The sequence below is a fragment of the Marmota monax genome, unplaced genomic scaffold (genome assembly GCF_021218885.2).
Source record: "Marmota monax isolate L192 unplaced genomic scaffold, Marmota_monax_Labrador192_F-V1.1 WCK01_AAM20220418_F8-fsc00011, whole genome shotgun sequence".
In the NCBI taxonomy this organism is placed as follows: Eukaryota; Metazoa; Chordata; class Mammalia; order Rodentia; family Sciuridae; genus Marmota; species Marmota monax.
In genome coordinates this window covers 3,618,509-3,633,047 of record NW_026693082.1, presented here as the reverse complement: position 1 = coordinate 3,633,047, position 14,539 = coordinate 3,618,509, and the positions used below count along the sequence as shown (strand labels likewise).

At 40.1% G+C, this 14,539-nt stretch overlaps 1 protein-coding gene across 1 annotated transcript in view; it reads left to right on the top strand.

Annotated features, from left to right (window-relative positions):
• Flt1 (fms related receptor tyrosine kinase 1) overlaps positions 1 to 14,539 on the top strand; it is a 175,427-nt gene that overhangs the window by 119,279 nt on the left and 41,609 nt on the right. Inside the window, exons 15-16 of the mRNA XM_046454099.1 lie at positions 1,332 to 1,463; positions 13,623 to 13,729. Coding sequence (XP_046310055.1) covers positions 1,332 to 1,463; positions 13,623 to 13,729 — 239 coding nt within the window. The remainder of the gene's footprint in view (positions 1 to 1,331; positions 1,464 to 13,622; positions 13,730 to 14,539) is intronic.

Below are 14,539 nucleotides of genomic sequence, written 5' to 3'. Positions count from 1 at the left end.
GAATTTAAGCCCTTTGTAGGCAAGAATTTTTATTTGCCTGTTTATTATAGGTCTAGTTCATAGTAGGAGCTCAAAAATATTTGTTTTAAGAATGAACAAAAGAAGTGCACTTAAAAATACTAAAGGAACAACATCTGAGAGGAGGTAAAATTATAGCCGCTTGATCTTTTTACTTTTTAATTTTCTTTTACATTTTTATGCTTTTAAACATTTCTCAAAATTTATACTTTGAGTCTATCTTTTGTAATCAAATAGAAACTAGTTAACAAAATATAGCCTATACTCTGGTCAAACCCATTTTATTACTAATCAAGAACATGCCCTCAGTGCATATTCATTTCAACATCATGCCTTTTCTCAGGCCTTCTTTTCTTCCTTCACCTCGGCCCAAGGTCCACCTCCTCCATGCAGCCTTTCCTAATTACTTCCATTCTTTTTGATCTCCCTCCCTTTCTCAGCCCTTGCATTTGATTGTATATGTTGTGCTACATTTACTCATACTCATTCATCAAATACTTTCTGTATATTTTCTGTGTCTTGAAGCCTTTCAGGTGCCTGTGCATTCCTAGTATTCCTTCCATCACACCGTGCTCTGTGGTACTTAATACTTGCTTTTACCATATGACATGTTGTGCCATTCATTTTTACATTTATTAAGAAGAAACTGCTTTCATTTTTACCTTAAGGTTGAGGAAACTAAAACTTTAGGAAGGTTAAGTAACTTGCCTGAAGTGAAAAAGGCTATAGTGGTAAGGCATGGATTCAAACCCAGCCCAAACTCTTTGCCACTATGCTATGCAACCTCACCAGGCTACATGACAAATGAAACATGATTTCCTTTGACCCATAGGCCACAAATGTGCTTTCAATTAAATGCATGATATTGGACAAGTTACTTGACCTTAGGGAATCTCAGTTTCATCATGTGTGAAAAAGACAATACCACTTTGCAGGGTGTTATGAATGTCAAGGTATGTTGAATTGCATGGGGCTTAGAAAAAGCCCCATGCTGGGAGTGAATGTAGTTGTTAGTATTAAATATGCTATTTTTGATACCTACATCTTTAAAGTAGGGAATGGCAGCTCCCCCTCACTTCTGCCTACCCCGTGGGACATCCACATCTCCATAGCTGGGATCACAACTTTCCTTGGTGAGGAAAGTGCTAGCAGAAAGCCTGGACAGCAGGAGAACAAATAAGCAGGGCTGCCACTGGTTAATCAGAGCTCAGATTTCCTCCTCCAAACTCAAATGGATAGGAAGACACTTGAGTTGAAAAAGTTGTTTTGTTTGTCATTCAGGTCCACTAATCTAAACATCTCTCACTCCTCAGGACTTATTTTAGGACCGGGAAACAGCACACTGTTTATTGAAAGAGTCACAGAGGAGGATGAAGGTGTCTATCAGTGCAAAGCCACCAACCAGAAGGGTGCCACGGAAAGCTCAGCATACCTCACCGTGCAAGGTAAACAGTGCATAGGAAAGCAACAAGACACTGTTCAGACACCTATTTCCCTGTTTGTTTAACTTCCCACCTCCCAGTCCCCTGCTGCCTGGCGCAATCTGTTCCTTCCCTGATCTCCTTCTCCTGCCTCCTGCCCCTCCGGGAAGGTACTGTCTGTTTCTGTCTGGTGAGGCACAAGGCAAAGCCCAAGATGGCCAGGCTAAGCACATACAATCTAAACCATCCCAGTAGGGGAAGTAGTTCCTGGAAGAAAAGAACTCCCACTGCTGACAGCATGGTTACAATGACCCACAGAGAATGGCCTGAGTGGCCCACACCTGTGAGAAAGAACCCAAGAAGGGAGGGAGGGAGAGAGGAACCCACACTCTTCAAACTGCTCTTTTTTTTTTTTCCTTTTCAGATTCCCAGAAATTAGACATGTGCTTCTTGCCCCAATGTTTTCCTAAGCTGGTTTTTAACATGAATAGGCACAAAATATTATCAGGGAGAAGCAATACATAATAAACAGACCACATTTAAGAAAAATATTCCAGTGCTTCCTTTTTCTGGGCCTCAGAAAGTTTGTTGAGTGGCAAAACACAAAAAGGCCAAATTTTGCCCTTGCTTTGGCCATCTGGCTTCCATTTAGAAAACAACTTAGACCTCAGTTTCAATTCTCCAATGCTTAGAATCATCCAAAAACATAAAATTTACAGCATCATAAAATATCAAATTGGTACCTCTCAGATGTAAATATCAATGGCATTTTGAGGTCTGATATGAAAAGATGGAACTTGCTCAGAAGCCTGTTTCCAAATGCTCACTAGTGTACTTCAGAATATGCAGGTACTTCTGGAAGAGGGATTAAGAAGAAAGCAATGAACTTCAGTTCTTTTACCCTGGAAATGTTAACAATGCTTAGCGAACATAACTCTGAGAATTCACACTCTCCATTCTTTTCTAGGAGATGTTTTAGAGTCTCCTAAAACTGAAGTACCACAAATTTATATTTTCAGGAAAAGTGAGAGGGTAGCATTCCCCCAAAGACTTCCAATAATGTCCCTACTTGCCTCCCAAATGATTCAAAACATTTTTTTCAACTGTTCTGCTCACACACAGAGGAAATGTGCATCTCGCTTGAATACTTCCTTCTTCAAATGGTTGCTCCTATCTTTTAAGAAGGACTTCCAATGTGACCTTAGGAGTGGTTACCTCAGGCCATGGAGAGCAGAGAGCAGGAAGGCCCCCTATTATCAGATCAAATGCTATTTTTCCCCATGTCTTCACAAGAACCCCATCAGATACACAGAACAGTTACTATCAACCTCCAAAGGGATAGGAAATGACTAACCTAAATCACAGTCAGGCAATCCCAGACCTGAAATGGAACTAGACTTTTTTCTTGGACTGGATTTAACCTACCACATGGCAGCCCTGCCTTGCTATTTCTGTCTTCCCAGCTTCTCTTCCAGGGAAAAAGGGTCAGCAATGACTGGACAGCTAATGACTTGGGAGAAGCTCCGGCACGAAGCAGAGTTGTTTATGCAAGTTAATAGGCCTCCCCTTTTCTGCTGATCTGGTTTTCGGAAACCACTTCACTTAAAACTGTGCTTTATTAAAAAAAAAAAAAACAAAAACAAAAAAAAACTGTGCTTTATTAGATCTACCCATCAAGCAAGACCACTACTCCTCCTTTTGCCATAAGGTTATTCTTTCATTGTTCAAGGCCAGATCAGTGCCACTAAGGAGACCCCCAGACTGGATTAGAGCCAGCACTGTGGCCACAGTGAGCCTGCTTCACCATAGATGCCAAGTGTGGCCTTTGTTCTTCATGTTCATCACACAGCCTAGAATGTCTTCTGTCCAGGCTCCATTCCAATTCCAGCCAAATTCTTCTTATCCTCCAAGGCCACTTTCAATACTTTCTACCTGTCCTTCAGGATGAATAGCAGAGTCACATCCTCATTCTCTTCTCTGCTCTCCCACATCATGGTTCTAGGCATTCACAGTACTTATTTATATTTGATTATTATTTCAGCCTTGATCAATGCTTCTCTTCCTACTGAATTGTAAGCTTATAAAGGCAGGAACTGTCTGACATTTCCTTGTATTCCATACCCATGCCCAGTGTTCAGCAGGAACCATATTTATTTAATATCTGTGTGTGCAGGTATTGTGCCAGACAACAAACAGTACAGTGAGCCCTCCAGATTCACAGGCCATGAATTCCCAGATTCAACCAACTGGTATAAAAAAATATTCAGAACAACAACAAAAAAAAAAAAAAACCTGCATCTGTCCTGAACATGAACATTTTTTCTTGACATTATTCCATAAACAATATAGTATAACAACTATTATACAGAGCATTTACATTGTATTAGGCATTATAAGTCATCTAGTGATGATTTAAAGTATACAGGAGAATGTGTGTAGGTTCTATGTTAATACTACACACCATTTCATTTAAGGAATTTGAGAAGCCCGGGGATAAAACTGTTTTGGATACCGGGATGGCAGTACTTAACCCTATTAAATCTTACAAAATCCAAAGAAGTGCACAGTGTTATTCTCAACCTATGGATGGGAAGATGGAGACTCACAGAAGGCAAACTGCCCCAAATCACAAATATATGGTGAGGCTGAAACTTAAGTCCATGTTGGTATTAACCTCAGGATGTTTCTACCTTTCCCCACTCTTCTTATTCTGAGAAGGAAGTTGTCAGCAAGGTCTTATAAAATTAAGCATTTGCCATCTTTCAGTTATTCTGTTGTTTTGGTTTCTTCTCTAAGTGCTTCTTATTTCCTTACACTGATTCCTTTCTCCTCTAACATTATGCTTTTCTGAAAAGTCAGACAACATAAAGAATACTACATCACTGAGAATTTCTAAAAGACTGTAGAAGCCTCTTGAGGAAAGCAGAGAGAGTTTTCACTGAAACTGTACATGTTGGCTGCCATTATAGATGTTCTGACCCCTATCATCTCTTGACTTCATCTCTCACCTCCCAATCCACCTTCCTACTTCTCTCAACTTCCAACAGTCCAGCCCCCAATACAGAGTGGTCCTTTTCAACAAGCTACCTTCAAGCCTGGGATCTCACAGTGGCTCCCAACTGCCCAATGCCCTCCTCCAGGTACACACAGCCCTCTCTTGGCTCCTTCTCCAGCCTCATCTCTCACTCTTCCCCACCCACCTCCAACACTCCCTAAACATCTGGGAGTCCCTAAACACACTCAGACTCCTCATGGCCTCTCTGCCTTTCCCCATCTTTTTCCTGTCGTCTGAACAACCTCCCCAATTGTTCTGCCCCTGGACAATCCCACTACTCATTCTTAGAGATCCACACTTGCTCTGGTATATTCTCAATTGACCTCCTACTTCACCATCATTTTTTCCCTCTGTGCTCCCATAGCACTTGATAGGTTCCTTGAAGGCAAAGCTTGCCACTATTTATTATTCATTTTTTTTTATTCTAGAGTACTCAATAAACATTTGTTGGATTTACTCTATTTAGAAAACCACTATTTTATGTCAGAAAAAGGAAATACATCAACATACTGGTTTAGGGCAACAGAGAGAAGCCACATTCAATAATCTGTTAACTCAACAACTTACTTATCTGCTCAGAACTATGTAGAATATGGAAGTGTGAGCCTCCCTAACCTTGGTATACTCTGAAAACCCAGTTAAAGTAAGGTCAAGGTGCACATGAACCATGTCAACAAACATTTTGAGCTCTCCCAAGAACAAAGAAGAAACACCAAATGGTATAAAAACATACTACACAATGCCACTAGGAAGGGCTAAAGGCTTTCATAGAGACTAAGAAGGATATGAAGTATGACTTAATACTGTGTCCTCTAGAATGGTAAGGTCGAAGAGGTTGAAATTGAGATGACAGCAAGTTATGCAACAACTTTGGATATCCCTCTTGACAATAACAAAGCCTAAATAATCCTAGCTAGTCCCTACTGGCTAGTCCATTGCATTTTGTATGAAACTGATACTTCCGTCTCCCAACCTCTTCTCTGTTATGTGGCATAGAATGTGGCCTTATCCTCTGAGCTCTTGTTTGTAATGTTTTCTCCTGCTTTCAGAACAATATCTGTATCCAACCTCTTTGCTTAAAAATTATGGTTAGCTGAGAAAACAGATGACCTGATCTGCAATCATGAAAACACTTAGGTTCATTTATAAAGGAAACATAAATAAATGGAGCCATTTATATGAATAAGATAATTTCTGAATAATGCAAAAAAACTTTTTTTAGGATATTTAACCTAGAAAAGAGATAACATGGGAACAACATGTCTGTTTTCTTCAAATACTTACAGAGCTTTCTGACACAGGCATTTAACTCATTATTTGACACATCAAGAAAAATAACTAGAACCAAGGAAAGGAAATGGTAGTAAAGTTTCCAGGACACAGGTTTCAGATCCATATAAGGATATAGTTTGGAACAGGAAGAATTTTTGGAAGTTGATACTACGTGGATCTTAGGAAATCCTGACTGTATGAGTCAGGTGCAGCACCTTGAATAGAAGTACTTTAGGCTCCTTGAAAAAATTTAGGTTCATCATGGGATGTGGTTTCAAAACAGTTGACTATAATTATCTGCTCAGTAATTTTACAAATGAAATTGGATTCTTACTCTAAATCATTACTCATATCACCCTGGTGACTGTAAAACATTACCTAGATTTAGACTTGATTTCCTGTTAGATGCACATGGACCCTTCAGACTGACCTATCTTGTCAAATTGAGTTTAGGAAACGAAACCAGGCATACAAGTTGTGTCTGTGGCTATGTTTAACAGATTGAAAGAGGTTCAGGAATTAGCCAGGAAGGAAACTGTCTGCTCTTTTTATTTCCTTTGAAAAAGGATTCCTATACTCATAGATAAAACAATGTGTTATTTTTGCATCTGAAAAGGATGAATGGACGGTGGAGTCAAAGTAGCTTCTTTAAATAATCACAGGTCTTGTTTGGTTTGGACCTAGCCTAAGCACAAGTGGAGTTTTCAAAAGGGAAGTCCAATATTAAGACCAACAACAGAACTGTTCACAACCAAAACCATTTCTGAAATTAACATAGCACTCAACAGCCCACAGAATTCTATGAGACTGTTACAATGAAAGTGTAACACATTTTCATTATTATTGCAATGAATATACACAAAAACTTTCTTATAGCAAATTTAAGCCTTACTATATTTCAACAGCATTTATAATTAGGAGAAAAACAACTTAAAGAACAAAAAAAAAGTTTTTTGAAAATGATTAATGGGTTCAAAAATGACAGAAAACACAAAAAGACTTCCTTGGGATCTTGCATTCTAAATACCTGGCACAGCATATAGGTGTGATTTGCAAAGTTCATGCCACAATAATTGCATATTAACATTTGAGAAAGGACTAGAGGAGTTATATACTATGTGCTCTAATAAAATTCCAAGATCAAGAATAGAAAAAGCTCAAAATCAAATTGTCTTGGGTCTGTAGCCACTACAATTTTATCACCTTTGGTCAGCTTTCAGTTCATCTTTGGCCCTTTTTTGGTCCCTACCTTCATTCCCCTCTCCCTGAATCCTGCCCCCTATTCTCTCCCCTGGTTATCCTGGCACTGAGGAAGGATGTAATAAACTAATCCACATGACCATGTTGGGGACTAATGTTGTTTCTCTCATGGGTGTTATAATTTCAAAGGAATTCCCAAGGAGAGAAAAGTGCTCAAATAGATGAACTAATTCCACATAGGAGGACTTGGGGCAGGGATACACAGGACTTTTTACTTCAACTCTAACATAAGGCTGGCCTTGGTTATGAATTCAAAAATGGTGACAGAATTTAGTTAGGGTGATTTGAGATCTTTGTAGGCAGTTCTTAAGGCAAAATAATTTTAAAAAAATCCACTTCAATTCCTCCTGTGGAAACTAGGATGGTGTAAAACTGCACAGGGCATCACAGAATTGAGCGTTAGGCTTAGTTAGCAAACTTGGGGTTGGCCAGGTGAAGGACTGGTCCTAGTAATTATACCTTATGCTTATTAAATATGCAATGCACTGTTTTAAGCAAGTGTGTACACATTACTTAATTTTTTGCAATCCTACAAGAAAATACAGTTCTCTGAAAGTAAGAATCTAGGCACAAAAAGGTTTAATGATTCGTCAATATCAGGGCTAGGAAATGGTACTGAGTTTGATCCCCTGTACCCCCCCCCCCACACCAAAAAAAAAGAAGAAGAAGAAGCTAAAGAAGCTTACTAACCCTTAGAGGATTGTTTTAAGGATTAACATAGTTAATATAGTATATATCCTATGATAAAAAAGGTTATAAGTTATTAGCTAACATTATTATTTATTAATATGATGTACGGATCCCATTTCAATACAACTTTCTGTATTTTACTCTTCTGAACTTAGCCAGTAAATCACCCAAGTGGTGTTCCAAACCACACAATTCCTGTTTGGCTGAGGGATTTGGTTTGTGGTATTAAAAACTAATGTCATAAATAGCAATTTTAAACATATTTACCTAAATTACTCTTGAAAATGTACTTCAAATTTAATCTGAATACAGTATTTCCACACATCTGTCCTAAGATGGATTCCAAATCAGCATTAACAGGTTCCTAAAAAACCTCAAAGTAAAATAACAATAGAGCCAGAGAATAAAACTAAACTACCCTGTGTTGTCATGCAAATTTCGCAGGAAGGTGGTAGCTCAGCAGTCTGCAGAAAATGATGGATACTTGGGTCAAATCTAATTAGTTTTAGGGGAAAATAAAAAATTGTGATACACGCTGTATGTTTGGATGGTTGGAAAAAATAAATCTTGCCCTGGTGGACTTAAAAGTGATAAAGGGGGAAAAAAAGGAACAGAGGAAGCCTACCAGGTAGGGGCTGTTATCCCTGCTTTTTATGAATCTGGAAATGGCTGCAGAGTCCTTGATCTACAAATTGGCTACTCCAAGGGTCACATGATGGCTTCTTGCCCATTCTTGATGAAATGTGTACTTAGTCCCTAAGTCAAGGCAGGTGCTGGGGGCCAAGGTACCCGGGTGGTTTGCTTCTTGGGAAATCATCTGGAGCCCACTGGCTCTATTGTCTGGGACTCTAGCAGTTGGGTGCCACACAGTGCCAGGGCTGTATGCTGCTGCCAGACCACATAACTCAGGCCATGTGTACAAGAAGCCTCCATCACCATCAGAAAGGCTCAGGCCACTGCGCAGCTGCAGAGACCCTACACAAGACACAGCACACTTCAGAATTCAAAAACCCTGCATGGAACCTGCCCTTCCTATTTCTGAAGGAATGACATGAAGCCTGAGAGGACGACTTACATGGAACACTGTACAATAACATCAGCAATCTGTAATAAAAGGCACAATTACCATATACTCTTCAAATTAGTTATATTCTTCTAAGTATCCCAAATAAAAATAGTCCTGTACTGTGTCTTGAAGCTGGCCTTTGACACACATCACATGGGAGTGATGTCCCTGAGACCCAGCACAGGCTTCTAATTATTATCAAATCCCACCCACATTTCCGCTGGCCTCCTTTCCCCTGCCATGCACAGCTGGGCTATTTCATGCACTAAGCTCATAAGCTGTCATTGGTAAGTGAAGCTGGATGTAGTCAGGCCAGTATATATATATGGACATCTGACTGCAGAGAAAACACCTAAGGGCTTATTATTTAAATCAGCCTGTGAGCATAGGATATCCTGCTGGTGGCATTTCAAATGGATAGAGATACAGCTATCAAAGGGGATACAGCACAGATGCTACATCATAGACTGTAAAATTCTTTGTTTTATTTATATTTTTATGAAGTAGTACTGAATATTATCAATATAAGTAGGTCTTTCTTGCCTAATACATGTTCATCTTGAAGATAATTTCAAAGAGCTGATTCCTTAACTGTGTTTGTACACAAATATAGTCAAGTCCTTCTGAGAGGAATTTTGCTTGAGTAAGGACTGTGGAATCAGACTTTGGGGGTCAGCTTCCTGCCCCATAGAATGCAGTGGGAAAGTTCCCACAACCAGAGGGGGCCTCTCACAGCACATTCCAGGCGGGAAGCATCTGCAGAGGTTCTATGAAGACAGTGCCATGTCTCAAGATGCTATCAGCATTTGTGACAGCCAAAGCCACTGTGCCATGCCCTGAGAAGATCCAAATCAAATTCCATAAACTTATTATTTGCAGCATAAGCAAGGGTGTGTGCACACATGTGTGTGGATGTGTGTGTCCATATAGCAATGCAGCATTAGGCCTTACACTGTAGAAGAAATCCACACTCCTGAGTTTACAATATTCCCACCATCAGGACGCACAGTGAGAGAAAAGCTTATCTTACTTTGAAACCTCTATAAGGAAGTTGTTCTCAATCTCATGAGGTTCAGGGAAACTTAACCACAAGTTGACAAAAAGACAAATGAAGCCAAATTCATGAGTTCACTTGACACTATTTTCAGGCTGTCTCCTATTTGCCAGGCACTCTTCCAAAAATGGGATACAGCAGCAAAAAGAAAACCATGATCCTACATTCTGTTGTTTCACTGAGAACTCTGAACATGCTCATCAGTTCAGATCTGAACACCAACCACACCCTCTCTCTTACCATTATATACCACTTCCTGGAATAAATCTGGGACATAAGTGGTGGTCCACATACTTACTAAATTAATATGTGGGAACAGGGATTTATTGTTGTTGTTTTGTTGTAGTTTTTGGTACAAGGGATTGAACTCAGGGGAACTTAACAGCTGAGCCACATCCTCAGTCCTTTTTTTTTCTGTTTTGAGACAGGGTCTCACTAAGTTGCTTAGAGCCTTGCTAAATTGCTGAGGCTGGTTTTGAACTTGCAATCCTTCTGCTCTCAGTATCCAGAGCTGCTAGGATTATAGATGTGTACCACCATGCCCGGCAGACCAGGGATTTGACCTTGAACTCACGAAAGCCTCATGAAACTCTTTGGAGACAAAAAAAGCAAAATAATAATTTATCCATTCACCTGAGGAGTTGTATGAATAAGATGAATAAGACATGGCCTCAGCTGGAAAGCTTGGAAGAAAATGTATGGAGATCCAGAAGAGCTAGTGTACTATGTATTTATTTATTTAGGTACTGGGGATTGAACCCAGGGGCTTTTAGTCACTGAGCACCACCCCCAGCCCTTTTTAAATTTTTTTTTTTGTAGTTGTAGATAGATAGAATGCCTTTATTTGTTTATTTTTATGTGCTGCTGAGGATCAAACCCAGCGCCTCATGCATGCTAGGCAAGCTCTCTGCCACTGAGCTACAGTCCCAGCCCACTGAGCCCCCTTTTTATTTTGAGACAGGGTCTCGATAAATTGCTTGAGGACCTTGCTAAGTTGCTGAGGCTGGCTTTGAACTTGCAATCCTCCTGCCTCAGCCTCTTGAGCCCCTGAGATTATAGGCTTGTGCCACTGTGCCTGGCAAGCTAGTGCATTTAAAAAGTGGTAAGTATTTTGGAGCAAGTGGGAGGGCAGCAGGAGGTGAAACTAAAGAGATAGCCAACATTGAACATAAATAACCTAAGCATTTCAAGTTTTGTTTTTGATTTTGTCTTTGTTTTTAATTGAGGTACTTCTCACGCATGCTGGGCAAGAAGTCTGCCACTGAGCCAGACCTCCAGTTCAGGATTTGGATTTCTATCTTGGTGATGACGGAGAGCAAATGCTGAAACTAAGGCAGAGGAGTAACCAGACTGAATTTGTGTTATGGGATTACCACTCTGGCTGCAGAGGTGGAGAAGACACAGCAGACAGTTAAGGCTAGGTGGGAGACTACCACAGTGGTCCAGATGAGAACTGTTAAGGCCTTACTTTTAGACGGTGACAATGGGGAGGAGAGGAGATGACAAATTCAAAAGCTGTGGAAACAGAATGGGAAGGAGTCTGTGAGGGACTGCATGGAAAGAAAATGCCAATTTCCCCTCTATACTAAAAGACACTTTGTGGCGGAGAATGAGGCCTATAGGAAGTGATTAATATGCACTTGTAAAGGCCAAAAAGATAAGAAAGGAGGAGGAAGTGGCATGCTCTTGGAGGCATGGCGGTTAAACATGCAGAGTCAGATAACCTAGGTTAAAATCACAACCCCACTACTTTCAGGCTGTGTGACTTTGGGGAAATGGCTTAATCTCACTGTTTCAATTTCCTCACTCATAACATAGGAATAATCTAGTTTGTGGGACTGATGTGCTGGCAAATGGATGCATGCCCATTCTACTCAATATTATCGTTTTGTTATCTGCAGGATTCTAACGTGTGTTTGCTATGATTCAGGATAAAAAAAAAAAAAAACTCCAATGACTCCAAATGTCTGCAACATTTAGTTTTAACCATCATGCAATACATAGTTCTCTATGCTTTGGTCCTTTTCTGTGACCTGTATCATACTGCCCTATCATCTCCCAGGTCTGGGTCTTACACCATTCCTATTTCCTATCCTGCCTTCCCCTGGTGTTTTAGTTAGCTTTTTCACTGATGTAACTAAAAGATCTGACCAAAACAGTTACAGAGGAGAAAAGGTTTGTTTAGGGGCTCATGGCTTCAGAGTTCTTAGTCCACAGAAGGCTGACTCCATTCCTTGGGGCTCGAGGTGAGGTAGAATATCATGGTGGGAGAATGTGGTGGAGGGAACTCATATCATGGTGATCAAGGAGCAGAGACTCCAAGCTCCAGATACAAAAAATACACCCCACAGCCACACCCCCACAGTGAGCCACTTCCTCCAGCCACAACCCCACCTACCTCCAGTTACCACTCAGTTAATCACATCAGGGATTAATTCACTGATTAGGTTAAGGCTATAGCCCAATCATTTTTCCTCCAATCCTCTTGTATTGTCTCATATGTGAGCTTTTGGGAGACACCTCCTATCCAAACCATAATACCTGCCTTAATCTCTGTACATCATAATCCTTTTCAAATACCACTTCTTCTGGAAAACATTACATTTAGAATCTCTGAAGCTTTTAAAAATCAAATTTCTCTGTATTTGCCTTAAGTCTCCTGGTTAGGACTGAATGGGCTTCTTGGCAGTGGCAACTCTCCCTTACTCATTTTCCCTATTTCCTATGGCACCTATCTTTGCTTTAGCAAGATTTAATACATCTTTGTTGAACTGAAGTTGGGACCTACAAGATGAAGCATTTATGAAATTGAGATTACTACCACTTACTTCACAGTTCACAGGGTGGTTGTGAGTGCTTGGCATATAAAAGTATCATCATTCACATCATCATTTCTAAGAAGAAAAAGTTTCACTTGTTCTTGGCCTACCATAATATAACCTGTCTCATTTTAATGAGTTGGAGGATAATGGCATTATTTTAGAATTCCTGGAAAATTGTCCACCAGAGTCAATACATAGGGAACCACAACTGTGGCCCACCAGGGATTCGTTCCTTAACAAATACTGGAGGCATTGCTTAAAGACTATGCATTTTTTTATTTTCAGTCTTGAAGGATTTGTGCTCAGCTCTTGATCTCTATAATCTTGGGAAATGAGGTGACTGGGAAGGATACAGCAATCACCTCCTCTCACCTTAGCCCATGCAAGCCAACTACTGATGAGGTTTGAAATAGAGCCCCAGCTGCAGGGAGCAGGACTGTGGGTGGTTTGGACTGGCTTCTCCAAAAGGACCAAGCAGGCAATTGTGACAGTCCTTGAGTTTTATTTTTATTTTTTAAATCTACTTTGAAGAATTTTGTGAGTCCCAAAGGAACTCTTTTATGTCATTTTTTTTCCTTTTTCTTTAGAATTTCCTCTAAAACCCATCAGGGAGATTTAACATATTCCAGATTTAGCACTTTAATGGGCTTTTGTTTCTGCCTTAATTTTTCCCCATTTTTAATTTTTCCTCTGATTTTTAATTAGCTATCTCTGGGATTACAGAGTTTGCAAACTCAACAGCAGAATTTCCGGAAAGTCTTTCATGTATGAGTTCATTATGGTAATACTGTGTACCCTGCCTCACTCAGAACATAAGTCTCAGTCTCTGAGGCTCATTCTGCACCAGCGGACTGTGTTCACCAGGATAAACCACTTAGGGGCACTGGCCTTTTAACAAAGGCGCAAAAAAACTTAGTTTCAGTTCATCTTTTTAGCATCATCTTGGTAATTTTTCTCTCTCTAGGAACCTCAGACAAGTCTAATCTGGAGCTGATCACTTTGACATGTACCTGTGTGGCTGCGACCCTCTTCTGGCTCTTGTTAACTCTCTTTATCCGAAAGCTGAAAAGGGTAAGAACATATCAGATGAAGTTCTCTGCTCCTTTTTACATAATATTCTAAACTGCCTGATCTGCTGTCTAGAACAAGTACTACACAATGTTAGACTCTCTTCTTTCCCTTCCTTCTAGTTCCTATCTCTGATATGATGAACACTGAAACAAGATAATGAAAATATCTTTAGACAGTGGTGTGTTCAAATGAAAGGCTAAAACAATGAACAGATAAATATTTCTCAGGAACAGAAGGATGTCTTTAATCTAAAAAGCTTGTAATTAAGTCTTCTTTGTTTTGTTTTTGGTGATGGGGACTTTGCACATGCTAAGCAGGCATTTGCACATGCTAAGCAGGCATTCTACAACTGATCTATACTCCCAGCCCTGTAATAGTGTCTCTAAGTTAAATTGAGCTTGGGTTCTGTAAATTCTTCATTGCCTTCATCTTACACTCTGCTAAAAAAATAAAAGTAAAATTAAAACCCACCTTTGATTTGGCTCTCATAACATCACAATAAGGACACTTTTGTTCCAATACCGTTTGGATCCCACCATAACATTGTGTCCAGTTGGAACTCAGAACATCAGAGTTCTACAATTAGACCTGCAATACAACCTGCTTCTCTATGATTCAGTGGGAAGACTAACATTCATGCCTCAGATATTCACTGTCACCTCGTTGGGTGCTAGTTCCAGGCTCTCTGCTACAGTGTGCAATCTGGGAGGAGACTGACTTGAATCAACCACACAAATTTCAAACTGCAACTCTTATGCTAGCGGAATGATGTCTAAGAGGGGCAGTCAGGCAAAGAATAGAGGGAAGAGT